We start from the raw sequence: 18816 nt of genomic DNA, 5'->3' as shown, positions 1-18816 counted from the left end.
CGATTAAAAAAGAAATGACGCAAATCGGTTCAGAAACCTCTGAGATTTCGGTGTACATAGGTAGAAAAACACAACTCCCTTTTTGAAAGTCGGTTAAAAAAGTAGCCTATGTTACTGCCTGGTCAATTCTCTACTTGTCTGTGAAAATCCCGTCAAAATCGGTTCAGCCGTTCCGAAAATTAGCTTTTTTAAACAGACAGACAGACAAAAATTTTAAAAACGTGTGATTCAGTTATGGTATCGTTCAAATAACCATATGACCTTAATATGCGGTAGTTATTTCGAAATTACAGACAGACACTCCAATTTTATTTATTAGTATAGAAAATAAGTATAGATACAACTACAGTGTAGGCATAAATCGGCATTAGCCGAAATGACTGCACTGTTTTTTTATTCTTTGGAGTTTCTAGTTTACTGTCACCTCCCGTCTCTTTTACGCTCGCATTATTAGGCATATATCTGTCCTTCTCCCACTCTTCTACGCAGGACGAGGTAGTGCAAAATATAACCGTCTCATTTTCGTGCGCAACTTACTAAGCTGAGGTTATTAGTTCACCGTCCTGTACTCTTTGTTATGTGACGTCAAAATACTATCTATGCGTTTGTGTGTCTTTGTCTTTCGGCGTTGACGCAGCGTGCCATTTCTAAACATCGAATTTGATATAAGTAACGTATCTACTTCTTTCTATTGTAATATCATTGTTGTAGGAAATAAATGTAAATATATTATTGTGGTCTTAAATGTTGAAATTATATCATAAATGGATATTTTGGCTATTTAATATACTGTATACACGATCTGTTGTAAGTAGTTATTTGTCTGATGTTCTAATAAAGTGAAAAATCTCTTTCGTTTATTTTTTCCTTTGGGGCAAATTGACCGTACTGCCGCCCGAATGGTTTTTGCCACAAAGTTATAGGTATGCACTCTGCAGTTCGTACTGTTGATCTCACTCGCCATTTTGCCTTTAGGTGAATACTTAGAAATAATATAGAATAGGTAGTTACGTATCTAGTCATTTATAATCAAGCCAGGGAACTCTTAACAAAACGTCGAGGCTTCGACGTCACTGGCAGCCCTGTTTTTCTATGATTTCTCGTCACCTTGGCTCAATACAACTATCGCCGATTCAAATACAATTGAGAGTTCCTTCACTCTAGTTCACTGATGCAGCTCTACCTGTGTGCCTAGTGGGAGATTTTTAACCTATTCGATCCGTTTTGTATGGAATTGAAACAGCGCCATCTTCTTCTCACTAGATGGCGCTGTTTCAATTCCATACAAAACGCAGTTAACTTTTACGCGATCGAATAGGTTAAAAATCTCCCACTAGGCACACTGGCTAGATGTACTAGCTGAGGTTTTGGTGACCCCAATGCGTCAGTCGTATTTCTCACTAGCCGATGACCGCGACTTCACCCGCGTGGATTTAGGTTTTTCGAAATCCCGTGGGAACTCTTTGATTTTCCGGGATAAAAAGTAGTCTATGTGCTAATCCAAGATATTATTTATCTTCATTCCCAGCCAAATCCGTCCAGTAATTTTTGGCGTGAAGGAGTAACACATACACACACACACATACAAACTTTCGCCTTTTTAGTATTAGTGTGAAGTGTGATTGCCGAGAGTCGTAACTCGTAATTAATCACATAATATGAGCGGTTTTCATACTATATTAAATAATAACAAGTGCAAATTAAAAATTTATAACACCTCCGACAAGTGAAAGTTACAGTTACAACTAGAAAAGAGCTGATACGAGTAACTTAACGGCTGAATTGATTTTCTTGGATTATAGCTAAGAACACTCGATCAAGCCACCTTACAAACAAAAAAAAACTAAATTAAAATCGGTTGATTAGTTTAGGACCTACGATGCCACAGACAGATACACACGTCAAACTTATAACACCCTCCTTTTTGGGTCGGGGGTTAAAAATTGGGTGATCACGTCACAAAGTATGGTTGTCCTTGTGTCTTACCTTATCTACTACTAAAAATATTAATAAGATGTAACTGAAGGTAGTTTCACTAATAAAATTAAAATAAAAACAGTAAGTATTGTTCCATATAATTTATTTCAGTTTTGCATCTGTTCTGGTATATATTTTAACACTATTACATATTATAGCTGTAAAATTCAATTTTTTTGTTGAATTCTATTCTACATTAGATATCAAAATATCTTCCGATTGAATTAACTAGCATTGTGAATGTGGCTTTAGGTTTATCGCTGAAATAAATACATTTAAAACGGTTAAATGTTAGTAATTATAAACTTTTTTGCTGGTAAAGATATGTGTCTAATACAAAATTCGCTATGCGTGTATACATAACCTTTACAATCAACTTAATATAATATATCGAAAAACTTTGTTCATACACAAACTTACATTGAAAAGACAACTTATTATGATGATCTAACTTATTTAATAACAATAAACCAATGAATTTAAATAAAATAATAGAAATGGTATCTGCCGCCTTTAAGATTTAAAATTCATTGGTTCATGAGCCGTGTGGCACATGAACCAATAAATTTTAAATAAAATAATAGAAATGGTATCTGCCGCTTTTAGGATTTAAAATTTATTGGTTCTTAATATGCCCTGTGGCACATGAACCAATGAATTTTAAATAAAATAATAGAAATGGCATCTGCCGTCTTTAAGATTTAGACAACAGCGACATCAACTTTTATAAACTTGCAACAAAAATTAGTTTATGCCCGCGACTTCGTCTGCGTGCACAAGCCCCTATTTTACCTTGGGGATTGAATTTTGAAAAATCCTTAGCGGATGTCTATGTCACATCTGCATGCCTTTTATTGAGCTGTGTTGATAGATCAGTCAATCAGCTTTTCGTTTTATATATTTAGATAATTCGAAACGCAACGCAAATTAAAGTTCTATGCAAATACGTCTGTTCTTTCAACAGCACACTGATGTTTCACTAGACATCATACTCCTTGGCCACTTCTATAGCTATTCTGTTAACTAAACCGATCAGCTGCATTATCGTGACGTCATTCCACGGCCTTCGCTTCTGCCAATACGCTCCTCGCCTGCTCCAGGGCTTTTCTGTAAAACATAACCATAATCAGGTGTTTTCTAAAAATGTATTAACTATTTTTGTTATTCAGATACAAGTTAGCCCTTGACTGCAATCTCACCTGGTGGTAAGTGATGGTGCAGTCTAGTCAAGTCAAGATGGAAACGGTCTAACCTTAAAGGGGTATGGCAGTTTTGTTTATTAAACCCATATCGTTCGAAAGGGTCGAAGAGCACCCACTAAGGACCCTCTTCCCCCTTATCGATAAATTTGAAAGGTCATGTCAGATTGGTTAAAAAGAGAAAGAAATCCCAGTAGTTCTGTCAACAGATCAACAGAACTAGTGGAATGTCTGTGATTTGTATAGCCTACAGACTTACAAATGCAAAGGGTTGTCACTCTGCAACCTCGTGAGCGCGAGCTTCGCCAGGGCTGCCAGCCTGCGCAGCGCCTTCGCGCGCAGCTCCCCGGTGCGAGGCAACGTGTCTGCCAGCGCGGACGCGGCGCCTGCGATCTGAGGCCCGGGGGCCGCGCCCGCCGCACAGCAGAGGGTCTCTGTACACAATACATCAAAGGTGGAATGCGTGGTATGGTGCATTTAAATAAAAATGTTATATACATAATAGATGTATGTGAATGATCAATAGTGGGTTTATGCCTACCACGCCTTATAATGGATATAATAAATTTAGAGCCTCAATGCTCGACCGGTAAAGGAGTGGACTGAAAACCGAAAGGTCGACGGTTCAAACCCGCCCGTTGCACTATTGTCGTACCTACTCCTAGCACAAGCCTAACACTTAGTTGGAGAGGAAATGGGAATATTAGTCATTTAACATGGCTAATATTCTTTTAAAGAAATAATAAAAAAAAATGCATGATAGCATTTATGCTATTAACCAGTGACGGATGAGGAAGGCGGGTGTGGTAGCGCTCTTTAGGGAAGGCCTATGTCCAAGAGTGGACGTCCACAGGCTGATGAAACATTCGCGACACCAACATAAAGTAAGTATGCTATGGTACTGACCAATGAGTGAAAGAACCAGCGAGTTGGCGTTCAGCGCAGGCGGCGGCGCCGACAGCGCGAGCGCGGCGCGCAACAGCCGCACGCCGCTGCCGAGGCAGCGCCGCCAGAACGCGCCGCCCGGACCCTCCTGCAGCCTGCGAGCCAATACATAGGTATGAAGAAAAAATAAAACAATCAATTAGGCACAGAGTAAGGATAATAAAGCTTTACCAGAATAAAAAAAATCTAACAAAAAATAAAAACGAGCTTCAATAACCACAAACATTAAAAAGTAAAAAAATAATTTAATTTATTACAGAATATATTATGTATTAAAGGGTTAATGTAGTTCTATAGTAACATTATTTGGAGCCGGTGCCAATTAGACGCACAAATCGTCTACTCTTTACATTGTTTGTGACTGGCACCTTAGCACCGACTCCTCCTTCCGAACCTCGAAAAAACAATCAGTGTACATACATTCAAAGACTACAATATTATACTGGGCATACATTTAAAAAAAAAGGCCGAATTGAGAACCACCTCCATTTTCGAAGTCGGTTAATACTCACTGGGGAGGTAAGGCGGGTAGGAACACGTCCGCGTTGAGAGCCTGCGCGAGCCTGGCGCGGGCGACGGTCGCGAGGCGCGCGAGCGCGGAGTGGACGGGCAGCTCACACGCGCGCACCAGCAGCTGGCGCAGGCGCACGCACGCGCGCACGCTCATCGGGTCCCACGCGTGCTCCACGATTTCTGAACAATCGAGAACATTTCCAACAGTTACTCCCAAATTAATTATTAAACTGGTAACAAAAGTGATAAGTATTGGAGGAGAACTGTAAAACTGTGGCACTATTGTCGCTGATCTATATCGGCAACGGCCAACGTGATACAGGATCTGCAGGGCCCTGCATAGCAGCCAAATCAAAAAGAAGAAGAAGAAGAACAAAAGTGATCGATGGCTTAACGTGCTCGCCGAGGGCACGGAGACATTTTTTTCGTGACGAAGCGAGCTAAACATTTAATATTAAAACTTGAAGTGGGTAATATCGCTTTTTCTGAATATCATATCGAAACTATATGTCGATATTTGATATCGGATTTCGAAACACTATATTTTCTGAAACTATTGGCTGATAATATGCCGTTCTAGTAAACACCTCGCGATAAATATCGACCCAAAATTTTGATACTGTATACTTAGAATTAAAAATGATCACTAACATAGCATAATATAATATACTGTGAAAATAAGCGTATTCTAATAATAAATAGTATTTTGATAGTGGATATTTTGACCGTTTTACGTGCATTTTGGCATTTTGATAGTGCATATATTCTGATATCTGCTTATTAATCCATCTTGTTCCATCGTGGGTTTCTTTACTGTACCTAGAGTTCCAAATTTGTTATCCATTGTACATAAGGAATCCTGAGTTTAACTGGACAAAATGCTCTTGATGCGTACTCACCATATTATTATAATTTTCGGCTGCACAAGTTTTGGTTGTAGTATTTCTTCAGAGTCCTCCATTACATCCAGAAACCCATAAGACTTCTTCAAGTACGCACTGAATCCGAAGAAGAAGACATGTCCAAATCCGGCGCTCACCACACACTAGGAACCCAGGGCTTAATTAGATGAAGTGCCTTTGACTCAGACTCACCAGTAACTTTCGGCAACACAACCTTATCAATAATCGTCGGCACCAGCATGAGGTCAGGGTCCTCCCGCACCGACTCCTCCGTCACTCTCGGAGGCCCGCGGGACTCTTCAGAGTCCGAGGAAGAAGAGTCATCCGAGTCTGAGGCTATCTTCTCTGATCTGACGCCGTACATCATCAGGCATCTGGGGGTAGTTAAAAAATCAGTTATAAAACTAAATACAGTAGCCGGCAGGAAATACAAAAAAAAAAAAAAAGATCCCGACGAATTGAGAACCTCCTCCTTTTTTGGAAGTCGGTTAAACAACATTAAGAAAGAGAACGGTTTCGTAAAGAGTTGTCTCTACAAAACGTCACATAACATAGGTATGAGTGACAGAGACAACGCTCTACGAAGCTGAAATGCCTTTCTAAAGGTTGATGTACAATATTTCCTGCCGGCTACTGCTGTACTTAGTTTCGATATATCACCAAACCAAAGCAAAAAGTATGTTAGAAAGATTTTCAAAATTCGTGTATCTGGTATTATACAGGAAAAACTTCTAAAGATAAAAAAATAATCAGCTCCCTGAGAAATCCCAAAAATTAATGAACCATTTTATTTTTAGGTACCACTAGTTTTCCGCCATATTGCGGTAAATTAGTGGAACTAATTTACGTATGGAAGACGGTGCGGTGGGTTTGCAGGTACTTAGGACCTAATGCAATGAAAAATGCAAAACGATGACAAAATGACTAAGTCTGTTCAGACTAAAAATTGAATCCGCCATTTTGAATTTGAAAATGGATGTCATTTTTATAATCAGCAACTCTACGAAATCTTGAAATAGCACCGATATGTATACATTTTTCACAAAAGTCAACAAGGAGACATTTTTTAAATTGAGAATTAGGTGTATGAAAACAATGCTCACTTGTACCAGTCCATTTTCTCATAATCTTCGTTGTCTTCGTCCGCCAGCGGATTCCATAATATTAACTGTAAGAGATACCGAATACTTATGTAATTAGAAATTATTGAAATGCTCTAACAAGTTAAAAAAGTATACGCCCACGAGCAACCGAAAAAAGGCAGCGGCTTTTTTGCAACATAGTTACCTGGTGTCTAACATAGGGCGCCAGTAGCTTGGGTAAGCACTCTGCAACGTAAGCGTCGTTGTACAGCGTGGGCTGCCGGCGTCGCAGGCGCGCCATGCGTGCGCACACGCCGCGCACGTCGCGCCACGCGGTCAAAGCGTCCGCGAACAATCGATCGGAAAGCGCGCGGATCGTTTCTGTAGATAAATATAAGCAGGCGTTAATGTTGCGGAAGTCCGTGATAAACTTTTTTTGAAATTTATCATAGGAACGCGTTTACTCACACCTGATGGAAAGCGATGATGTGTTGAATTTTTGTAATAATATACTATCATCTATTGTACACATATTATGCAAATAAAGAATTTCTATTTTTATTTCAATCATTATTACAATTGCAATTGTTGTTATTGGCTAAAATGCTATTCTTGTTGCAATGCATTAAGTCAATAGTGAGAGAGAGTCGACCGAAGTGATTGCGATCATGACATTGTGTCATTGAGCTCCAGTACTCCACAACCTGACTTGTCCTTGATATAAAGTAATGAAGTATTGCCTTACTTTCTTGCTAGACCATGCTCATTGCTCATCTATCTTTTTTTTCGTCTCCTCTTTCCTCTTTTTCGTTACCTGTCTCCTGCTGCGCGTGGTGAGTCTGCGCGGGAGGCAGCTCATCATCACTGGAGTCACCGTCGCGATGAGCAGAAGCGGTTCCCGCGGCCTCTCGCCTTAACCTCCTCGCCCGTCTCCTTCCCTCCCGCTCGGCCGCACGTTGTCTCTTTTCCTCCGAGTCCACTGGCTTGGCCGCGCCAGCGCGAGCTGTTCCACAAACAAAAAAAAAGACTAAGTGCAACTAATCATGTGAGTTCATCAGTGTAGATTTTGGGTTTACCGGGACCAAAAGTATGTCTATGAGCCAAAGAGCGTGGTGCAATTCGCTCCAGCAATGCGTGGGACTTCAATTGCTTTTATACATGGCATAATATTGTATATCAAATCTTTGAAAAGAGCAACCGCCGAGTTTCTTGCTGGTTCTTTTCGGTAGGAAAGGCTTACGAACCAGTGGTTCGGTTTTGACGATTCAAAAGAACTTGTAAAAATCTAATTGAATAAAAACATTTTGAATTTGAATTTAAGTCACACAGCCATAACATCGGAAGAATCATGGAAACTTTAAGACCTTACTTAGGTCATGGACCAAGTGACCATATTTCTATACGCCTATAGGTGTTTAACATAGTTAGGGGGCATAATATTAGGATACACGTGACAGCGCCTAGACTAGCACCTGCTAAAGCCAGAACATCTTGAGCCTGGTCCCGCACGTCCGCTCGCCGTCTCTCCACGAGGAACTCGCAGCGACGACGATGCATGGCCAGCGCTCGCGCCTCCAGCGTTTCCAACTCCTGCATCTGTGGCAACGTTACAGAGTTATGTTTATAATTTTTATGAGTGGTTTTAGGCACACTTCAATACTCTAGCTTAGAGTAACCACTAGGTTAGAGCGTCGGGCGCGGTATTTTTGATATGTATTAAAAATTAAAAAGTTACACCGTTAGTTAACGTGAGTGAAGCGAGCGCAAAACTTTTGCTATATAATCAATAATGCGAGATGATCGCATATCTTAGCTGACTCAACACTTGATTTAGCGATTGCGAATCGCGACTTAGGCTGAGGTTCTATACATGACTACATGACTAATACTCCCCTTTCCCCTCCAATTAAGCGTTAAGCTTGTGCCAGGAGTGGGTACGACAATAGTGCAACGGTTGGGGTTCGAACCACCAACCTTTCGAAATTCAGTTCGGTCTTCAACCGTTGAACTATCGAGGCTAAACAGCGCACTTTGACTTTGCTCAGACTGTTAAAACGAGACAACGTTATACCGCTCGCATAAATCTGTCTCGTTTTAACTGAAACGTCAGTCTAAGCCAAAGTGCGCTCTATAGATTTCAACCTTAGATCAAATTCTAACCTTCTCGTCCAAACACTCGACCAGATCGGTAATGTACCCGCGAGCGGCCTGCGCGCGTCGGTACGCCGCGTCCAGTTCACCGCAGCGCGCTTTGCGAGACTCCCTAGTTCGAGCCGCATTCAACAGGCGTTCTTTGCAAGTTTCCCGCTTGTTCATAGTCGCTTGCCGATCCGTCTGTAGCTCTATTAACCTGAAAATGTAAGAAGTATTAATACGTCAGAACTAAGAATGGGAAAGCAAAATTGTCCTTTATCACTTGAAAATTACTGATGTTACAGTTTGCACAGAAAATGATTTCTTTGCTTTTGATGTTTTTCCACAATAAATACCTAAGCCTCAGTTAAACAAAATCTATTGAATCAAAGTATATTTTCAGCTAAGATATCACAATTTTTACAAAAGTTTTCAAACGTTTTTACATTCTTACTTCAGACTTTACTTTTTGAATCAGTTTATTTATAATACATAAGTATGACTTGAGTGGGTTGGAACGATTTTCAGATATGATCAATTTGTCATTAAATTAAATCGGATAATGCTCCAGCTACACGCTCCGTCTTACATGCACATTGTGCAAATTGCTTTTTAATTTTTAAACTAAGCTGTGTATGGACGGTAACACGGTAGTTCGAGCAAGACTAGGTTGCCGTCCACACGCACGCACTGGCTTGTGCGGGTATACGTGCAGGCAAGACGGAGCCATCTACGTCCGGACGTATGAACGGTACGGGACGTGCGGAAACGGGGTCTGGCTATAAAGCCAGAGCTTGAGGGAAAAAGTACCTATGCTGCAGTGCGTCGACGAGTTCCTGCGCAGTAGCGGGCGGCGGGTGTCCGGGCGCGTTGAGCGAACGCAGGTGCGAGGGCGTGTCTCCCAGCTGTGGCGGCGGAGGCGCCACCGCGAACGGGTTCAGCTCAATACCGTTGCCTGTAGGAAAAACGGAATACTTATGGGATCACTTTGTTGTCTGTCTGTCTGTCGTGTCTGTCAAGGGTAACCTATAGGGTAATTCCCGTTGATCTAGAATCATGAAATTTGACAGGTAGGTCTTGTAACATATAAGTAAAGGGAAAAATCCGAAAACCGTGAATTTGTGATTACATCACAAAAAAATAATTAAAATGTGTTCATGAAAAAATAATTAATATATAACATAAGATATATATAATTAGTGGGGTATCATATGAAAGGGCTTTACCTGTACATTCTAAACCAGATTTTTATTTATTTTTATCTATACTCTATACTAATAAATAAAATTGGAGTGTCTGTCTGTAATTTCGAAATAAATACCGCATATTAAGGTCATATGGTTATTTGAACGATACTATAACTGAATCACACGTTTTTAAAATTTTTGTGTCTGTCTGTTTGAAAAGGCTTATCTTGGGAACGGCTGAACCGATTTTGACGGGATTTTCACAGACAAGTAGAGAATTGACCAGGGAGTAACATAGGCTACTTTTTTAACCGACTTTCAAAAAGGGAGTTGTGTTTTTCTACCTATGTACACCGAAATCTCCGAGATTTCTGAACCCATTTGCATCATTTCTTTTTTTAATCGATAGAGGAACTTTGGGACATTGTTTCATAAAAAATTTGGAGTCCAACTCCTCAATCCTGATGCTGCAAGGGATCTGACCAATCCACGCGGGCGAAGCTGCGGGCATCAGCTAGTGCATAATAAACGAGATTTAATGCAAATAAATAAATACTATAAATAATAATAAATAAATATAACGAATGATGTAGAATTGTTACCTGTTATATCTGGAACAGAAGCCATGGCCTTCTGCATCTGTTGTTCTTCCCATTCTTCAGCTTCACTGTTTATTTCTTCGTCAGAGGCTGCAGCTGCTGTACCACCTAAGTTAATACAAATCATATTTATTATTTACGGAAGGCCTATGTTCAACAGCAGGCATTTGCAAGCTGAAAAGACTGCATCAATCATTATTAATTATAATTGCAATTGTTGTGCTTGGCTGAATCTATACTAATAAATAAAATTGGAGTGTCTGTCTGTAATTTCGAAATAACTACCGCATATTAAGGTCATATGGTTATTTGAACGATACTATAACTGAATCACGTTTTTAAAATTTTTGTCTGTCTGTTTGAAAAGGCTAATCTTGGGAACGGCTGAACCGATTTTGACAGGATTTTCACAGACAAGTAGAGAATTGACCAGGGAATAACATAGGCTACTTTTTTAACCGACTTTCAAAAAGGGAGTTGTGTTTTTCTACCTATGTACACCGAAATCTCCGAGATTTCTGAACCGATTTGCGTCATTTCTTTTTTAATCGATAGAGGAACTTTGCAACATTGTTTCATAAAAAATTTGGGAGTCCAACTCCTCAATCCTGATGCTGCAGCTGATCTGACCAATCCACGCGGGCGAAGCTGCGGGCATCAGCTAGTTTATAATATTCTTGTTGTAACAATACTACATTGTAGTGAATAGTGAGTGTCAACCAATGAGGTGATTAATGTCATCAGTTGATGAGGTCATCAGGTCGGATACAAACACAAAAATAGTAGATGCTGAATCGATTGTATCGCTACTGAATCGTGTTAGGTTATTTTAAAAAATTGATTTGAAATATTGGAAACATTATAAGATTATTAATTTATTTATTGAAGGTAATTTAATGAAATCGATAACATGCGATCTGTTGCAAGGACGCCATCTTGATAGAATTTGTATAAATACGGGTGTTTTCCCGGTTTTTATAGGGTCACCGTCCAAGACTAGGAACAATTTACTGAACACCTTCTGTGTTTAGATCGCGAACTGGATAATGTTGTGATAGCAATCGCGCTCTAATTAAATAATTTATTTTGCCACTAGTTTTTTTACATTAAATCTTTCGATAAGCTCTACGCGTTGTGACCTGTGCCCATCGCGCATGCTTTGGGAGGACATTTCAATCATTTGTTGAAATTATTTCATCCTCACCCTGCGCATCAGCGATGCGACTCGTTTGAATAAAGGCCGATTCACACCAAGCGCGTACACGTGACACGTAAACCCTTATCACACTGGGTTACGCATATGTCCACGCTTTACGCAAGTGGTGTGCCATGTTTCATATAGTTCCAACATTACAACGCAATGGTACGCGCTACGTCTACGCTTACGCAGTCTGTGTGAACGAGCTTAAAAAGTCATGTGCGCATACGAACACATAGCTGATGCAGTACAGTATTTGATGCAATAAAACTCACGTTTAGGCTTATCACTCGGCAGCTCCAGGCCGCGAACCTGTATCCTGCCGTCCTCGTCGTCATCGTCGTCCACGTCGTCGTCGCGGATCAGCCGCGAGCCCGGCGCGTTCTCGGAGTGTATCGGCACGAAGTCGCCTAGCTCGCGAGCCTGCAAATCGAAGGGTTTGCTGGAATATCGACCCTGTGTCATGTGTTTGGTATCTGACATTGCTAGATTTTTAGGGTTCCGTACCTCAAAGGGAAAACGGAACTCTTATAGGATCACTTTGTTGTCTCTCTGTCTGTCTGTCTGTCCGTCTATCCGTCCGTCGTGTCTGTCAAGAAAACCTACAGGGTACTTCCCGTTGACCTAGAATCATGAAATTTGGCAGGTAGGTAGGTCTATAAATACTACCTATGTACGTATATAAGAAGATGATTGAAAATAATCGTTTTACTTATTCATTATTTATTTAAATTGTCTGCGAGCAGTGAGCCCCAGAGTTCCACATGTAGCTTTGTAAGATAGCACACTTTTAAGAAACATTTATAGGATCACTTTCTTCTCTGTCCGTCTGTTAAGACCCATTAAGAGCATCAAACCCTATAAATCAAAGCCTATCCTGTTGACTATGAATCATATTTGGCAGGTAACAATGTCTTATAGCACAAGTAAAGTGAAAAATCCGGAAACCGTAAAGGAGATCATTCTAGCTCCATACATTTTTGGGCCTTTTCTGAAAGTGCCGGCCAACGAAAAAAAATGGTACGGATCGTTAGAACTAGCCATTTGGAGTAATAGTTAATATGGCAGAAAAGTTGTAGGATTACTCTGAACCAAGTTATACAAGGTCGAAGATTCGTCATTTTCATACATTTTATTGATTTCTAAAAGTGCTGGGAAACATAAAATAATGTTAGATATTGCTAGAACTAATGATTTGAAGCAATTGTCATTATGACCCGAAAGCTGTGGGGCCATTATATGTCGTGTTATACAAGTTATACAAAAAATTAGTATACTTTGTATAATTAATTGTAACCGATTCTATGATTTTGTTACTGTTCTGATTGTTTTATACGAATTTGAATACACGTACAATTATTTTGAGTCCCACGAAGTGCTGGATCAGCTGCAATGTGGACAAAATTCGTTTATACATACCTGGATTGTATGCGGCCTTGTAATACTAGGTGATCTCATCCAGCCATCTCCCAAACTTCTGCCACTGGGATATCTCCGGCGAGCTCTGTGATGAATGCACCATTTGGTTATAAGTACTGTTCACCATAGTAACTACGGGCTTGCTTCAGTCGATAGCTGCCCATAGCAACCTGCGTCGATTCATCTGTGAATCTAGGAAAGTCATTGAACGGAGGATGTCGGCTTCCATAGCCTGGAAATGAGCTCTTCTATTATAATTATTGTGTGTGATAACAAGTTCTGCTGTACTGTTTTGCTCACTGGCCGTTCATGGATTACGTCAAGAAAATCACGTGCATGTACGTTGTTGTCTATCAGAACATGATAGCCGTTCAGCAATGCTGACAAAATCCTGAAATAATCGATCATGTTACTTAATGTCCGGTTACAAATCCTGAATAACCCTGAGTAAACAAAAATCTCTTCCAAAGCGGTCGTTAATCATTTGCATTATCCAGCAGCAAATGGTAAAAAGTCTAGATTAATTGGCTTCGTCAGTAGTTAGCTGGGTTTTTACTGATGTTTTGTTACTAGCATTTGTGCCACATAACCGCACACCTCAAGAAAGAAAGATTACCTCAAGATTGTTTATGGTATCTCTAAAACCATGGACTAAGATAAAAATCCAGTAAAAATCTTCTATATCATTTAAGGTATCATTTAAAATCTAGGCATTATAAGTTGCTGCAGCGTGTAGATTATTGTTCCATCGCAACAAATATAAAGGCTTTTAGTGGTTTCGGAACTTGTGGTTAGGGTATGATTTTCACTGAAAAAAGTAATTAGTGCTTTTCTGAAGATATATGTACATGCCTGTATCTGTCTGTACATGCCCTTTATAGATAGCCTTTCTTTCTTGAGGCATGCGGTTATGTGACACAAATGCTAGAAACAAAACATTTAAATGAAACCCAGCTAATTACTGACCAAACCAATAAATCTAAGCTTGTTACCATTTGCCGCTGGATGGTGGAAGTGATGAACAATTGCTTTAAAAGAGATTTTCGTTTGCTCAGGATTGATCAGAGTGACCGGGCATTAAGTAACGTGATCGATTATTTCAGGATCGCGGTAACATAGCTAAACAGCTATCATGTTCTGATAGACAATAACGTGTACTACAGACGTGATTTCCTTGACAAAATCCATGAACTGGTCAATGCGCAAAACAGATCAGCAGAACTTGTTATCACACACAATAATTATAATAGAAGAGCTCATTTCCAGGCTATGGAAGCCGACATCCTCCGTTCAATGACTTTCCTAGATTCACAGATGAATCGACGCAGGTTGCTATGGGCAGCTATCGACTGAAGCAAGCCCGTAGTTACTATGGTGAACAGTACTTATAACCAAATGGTGCATTCATCACAGAGCTCGCCGGAGATATCCCAGTGGCAGAAGTTTGGGAGATGGCTGGATGAGATCACCTAGTATTACAAGGCCGCATACAATCCAGGTATGTATAAACGAATTTTGTCCACATTGCAGCTGATCCAGCACTTCGTGGGACTCAAAATAATTGTACGTGTATTCAAATTCGTATAAAACAATCAGAACAGTAACAAAATCATAGAATCGGTTACAATTAATTATACAAAGTATACTAATTTTTTGTATAACTTGTATAACACGACATATAATGGCCCCACAGCTTTCGGGTCATAATGACAATTGCTTCAAATCATTAGTTCTAGCAATATCTAACATTATTTTATGTTTCCCAGCACTTTTAGAAATCAATAAAATGTATGAAAATGACGAATCTTCGACCTTGTATAACTTGGTTCAGAGCAATCCTACAACTTTTCTGCCATATTAACTATTACTCCAAATGGCTAGTTCTAACGATCCGTACCATTTTTTTTCGTTGGCCGGCACTTTCAGAAAAGGCCCAAAAATAATGATCTCCTTTGTGGTTACATCACAAAAAAATTAATCAAAAAGTATTATTTTTGCACGATTGTACGAAAACCTTCGTGTAGACTAGCCCATGGCTGCAATTAGACCTCCTAGTATGTGATGATGCAGCCTAAGATGGAATGCGCCTGCCTGTAACGTGCCTATTCACTCTTGACTTGAAGGTACCTTCCTATATTAAAAGTGAAGGGGAAAACTAATGCTGATATGCTAATAATTCAAATTAGAAATGAGGAGACAAATTGCTTTGTTAGATTTATACTTTTTAGTTGTCTATAAACTTTGATGGGTCTAGCTTTTAGAATATCTCTATTGATTGCATAATAAGGTCAAAATCGAAGAGGCTTTAACAAAGGGTCCAATTAATCTAGCAATGGTGGTTAATCAGTACCAAACACAAATTGTATGTTTAAATAGGTACTTATGATAAGAAGTCGTTTTTAGAGCAGAATGTAAGCAGTAGTTCTAACTGAAATCTTTCGATTGAAATGGTGAGTCAATTAACAGGATTAAATTTCCAATTTTTTTCACAAAATTCTAAATCTTTTTGACAACTTTTTTTGCAGAATTAGCAGTAATGTACTCTGCAGGATAATCACTGTACAAATCAAAAACATACAAATGATACATTTATATACAAGTAGGTATATTGCGTAACAGTCAGCCTCTATCAGCAATATTTTGTTCTATATAATATTGAAGCAAACCAAATAAAGATCATCATGAATACAAGTTTTGAATCAAATCAAGCAAAGGACATCATGAATCCAAGTTCCAAATCAAACCAAACAAAGGATTTCATGAATCCAAGAAGCAAGCCAGACGAAGGACACCATAAATCCAAGTTTAGAATCAAATCAAATAAAGGACACTATAAATCCAAGTTCCAAAATAAATTAAATGCCACAAGTCCAAGTTTCAAATTAAACGAAATGAAGGACACTATAAATCCAAGTTCCAAAATAATTCAAATGCCACAAGCCCAAGTTTCAAATCAAACCAAATGAAGGACACCATAAATCCAAGTTCCAAAATAATTCAAATGCCACAAGTCCAAGTTTCAAATCAAACCAAATGAAGGACACCATAAATCCAAGTTCCAAAATAATTCAAATGCCACAAGCCCAAGTTTCAAATCAAACCAAATGAAGGACACCATAAATCCAAGATCCAAGACAAACCACATGAAGGGCACGTGAAATCCAAGTTTCGAGGCAAACCAAACGAAGGACATGAATATCTTCGGTGCCAGCCGTCCACTAGTCCCTCACCTCTCATACCTGCTGTCGCGTCTTGCGCGCCGCGTGGATGAGAGCCGCATCGGGGATGTGGCCCGAGTGAGCCACGGCCAGCGCCGCTCGGACCGACTCCGCGCGGTATCGGTGGAACCCCCTACTGTCTTCCTCGTCCTCCCCCGCGCCCTCTTCACCCCCGCTGTCCGACACGTCCCCCGCGCCGGCCGCGAGCGCCGCCCGACCGGATAAAATCAGCCCCTCCAGTGTAACTTTCTTCTTTTGTTTTGGGTTTTCCTTTTCTTTGTCCTCGGCTGGTTGTTCCTAAATATTCATTTTATTTGCATTAATATTGAGATGGTGTTAACAGTAAAAACCTGATTATCAAGTTTTAATATACTTGTGGCTGAATTTGTGACAACATATTACAGAACAAAAAAAATTATTGTTTTGTAATAAAGATTTCTATAGTTGTGTGAGAGATATTAAAATTAATAAAAAAATGCAATGTTTGGGCACCGAGTCTCCTAAACACAGATGGGTTTGGATATTCAGATTTCTACTGTATTTAAAATATATTGTATTTAACAATACACTTTATATTAGTGGTTAGTTTGAACATTAATTATATTCTCTTTTATTATTATTTTACAAACACTTGATGTTATCATAATACTATATTATTTTGTGATTTTTTTATTATTACATAACTTAAAATAGAAGCTGTTGACTAATAAATAAAATCAACTACCTAAAGTGCATACTTTTTATGACAATGCAAAATACATTTTATTGAGATTACTAGACACCACTACCCATATTATAACTGTGAAAGTGTGTTTGTTTGTTTGTTCTTCAATCACATTGCAACTAAACAATGGATCAATATAATTTTTTTGCTCAGAAGAAATGAGCATAGACTACTTTACATCCTGAAAAATCGAAGAAATCCCAAAGGGTTTCAAAAACCTAAGCCCACACTGGCAAAGTCGCAGGTATCAGCAAGTTTCAAAATTAAGTAGGTTAAATAAGTATACAAGTGTGTTATGTAATATTAGGATAGCAGTATTTTAAAACACATTTTGTATTGAAATCAAACTGATGTAAGTAACTACAGTATGTACAGAATATATGACTTACAAGAACGACATCATCATTATGATTGTCATATTTATTATTATCACCATCTGGTACCCTGCGTTTCTCCTTGTCCCTGCGCTTGGCCAACCTCTTGCTCTGTGAAGACTTCTTCACTTTGAACACCTCAGTCTCTTCCTCTGCAATATAAAACTACAGTTAAATAACTAATCATCTGTATACATAAAAGGAAAATCTGACTAACTGACTGACTGATCTATCAATACACAGTTAAAACTACTGGACTGATCAGGATGAAATTTGAGTTGCAGATAGCTATTATGACATAAACATCTACTAAGAAAGGATTTATATGATTCACACTGCCTCAATTTAATTTTAGAAAAGACATGTTTTTATTTACTTACTCTAGATTAAATAATTTTAGTAGCATAATATTGTGAATTGAAAGATCATTTTTTTTAAAGAGCTATCACTAAGTTTCTTGTCGGTTCTTCTTGGTAAGGACATTCTGAACCAGTGGTAGATGCATTTGACGATTAGAAATTACTTTTAAAAGTTTATGTTAATAAAAAAATCTTTCTAATTCTATTTATTTGTTGTATGAAAACACAGAGGTTAGAGGTTATACCAATTAAGGATGCATAGGTACTTATTATAGTGATTTTGAAGATAAATACTAACTACCTAATAATTACTTTGGATCTATTTAAATAGAAATCAATCACATTTTCGAAATAATAAAGAACACTTGTCTGCTTGACGATTTCAGACTACTGCATCATACCTTCGTCAGCGAAGCTTAAAAGCGTAGTGCTTTTAACTGGCTTGTTTTCCTTCTTATTGTTACTTATAACTGGTGGCGGCGGCGGCTCAGGGTCGCCGTCTTCGTCGTCATCAGCACAAAACATACGCCTCTGAATCTTTTTTGGTCTACGAAACAACGACATGTTTTACTTTGAAATCTTCGGTCTGTCCCCACAAATATACTATCGGTGTTTAATTCTTAGAGACTTTAGCTATAGATTGTGACTTTAAGATTCATATAATGTAAACGTTACACCATCAAAAATTAAAAATACGATTTGCAAATATATGTATGAAAAATTGAAAATGAAGAAACGAACGTCAAATTTCATAGACAAAGAAGCAAGCTTTAGCACAGGCCACAGAGTAATTTAGCCTATTAGAGCTGTCCGAATGTATAATTTTGATAGGTCGTTGTATAGTTTTAAATTAAATTACATACTGTGAAATTAAACAAAAAATGAATGTTTTGTATGGATTCATATCCAACGCAAGTGAATATTTGAAACCAACTTATTTTCATCAAATTTTTCAAGAATAATATGAGAGGTTTATGATTAAATAAT

General features: G+C 38.8%; 1 protein-coding gene across 2 annotated transcripts; it reads right to left on the bottom strand.

The window, feature by feature from the left end:
• Positions 1 to 2063: 2063 nt before the first annotated feature.
• Positions 2064 to 18576, bottom strand: LOC123864368 (PAX3- and PAX7-binding protein 1). Of its 2 annotated transcripts, XM_045904753.1 has the most exons (16): positions 18231 to 18576; positions 17486 to 17622; positions 16394 to 16669; positions 12011 to 12158; positions 10541 to 10645; positions 9562 to 9706; positions 8779 to 8968; positions 8091 to 8214; positions 7433 to 7621; positions 6824 to 6999; positions 6640 to 6704; positions 5729 to 5910; positions 4634 to 4814; positions 4083 to 4216; positions 3436 to 3610; positions 2064 to 3084 (listed from the first exon to the last, which is right to left on the bottom strand). In XM_045904753.1, the coding sequence occupies exons 1-16, from the start codon at positions 18391 to 18393 to the stop codon at positions 3030 to 3032; spliced, it is 2445 nt and encodes an 814-aa protein (XP_045760709.1). In that variant the 5' UTR covers positions 18394 to 18576; the 3' UTR covers positions 2064 to 3029. The 2 variants fall into 2 exon arrangements, with proteins under 2 accessions (XP_045760709.1, XP_045760710.1); XM_045904754.1 differs by lacking the exons at positions 2064 to 3084; positions 3436 to 3610; positions 4083 to 4216 and adding an exon at positions 5534 to 5679 and having other exon boundaries at positions 4699 to 4814; positions 5751 to 5910.
• Between the last annotated feature and the right edge of the window lie 240 nt (positions 18577 to 18816).

This window comes from Maniola jurtina, chromosome 4, assembly GCF_905333055.1.
Source record: "Maniola jurtina chromosome 4, ilManJurt1.1, whole genome shotgun sequence".
NCBI classification, from domain to species: Eukaryota; Metazoa; Arthropoda; class Insecta; order Lepidoptera; family Nymphalidae; genus Maniola; species Maniola jurtina.
Note: the sequence above shows the minus strand (reverse complement) of the source record. Positions and strands in the feature narration are given on the sequence as shown.

What these genes read in the sequence shown, in the direction of transcription:
- LOC123864368 (XM_045904753.1), bottom strand. Translation starts at nt 18,393, where the DNA reads ATGTCGTTGTTTCGTAGACCAAAAAAGATTCAGAGGCGTATGTTTTGT. An exon ending in AGATGTTCTGGCTTTAGCAG is followed by an intron (nt 7,622 to 8,090) that starts GTGCTAGTCTAG and finishes TTTGTGGAACAG; the next exon opens with CTCGCGCTGGCGCGGCCAAG. An exon ending in AGTGACAACCCTTTGCATTT is followed by an intron (nt 3,085 to 3,435) that starts GTAAGTCTGTAG and finishes TATGTTTTACAG; the next exon opens with AAAAGCCCTGGAGCAGGCGA.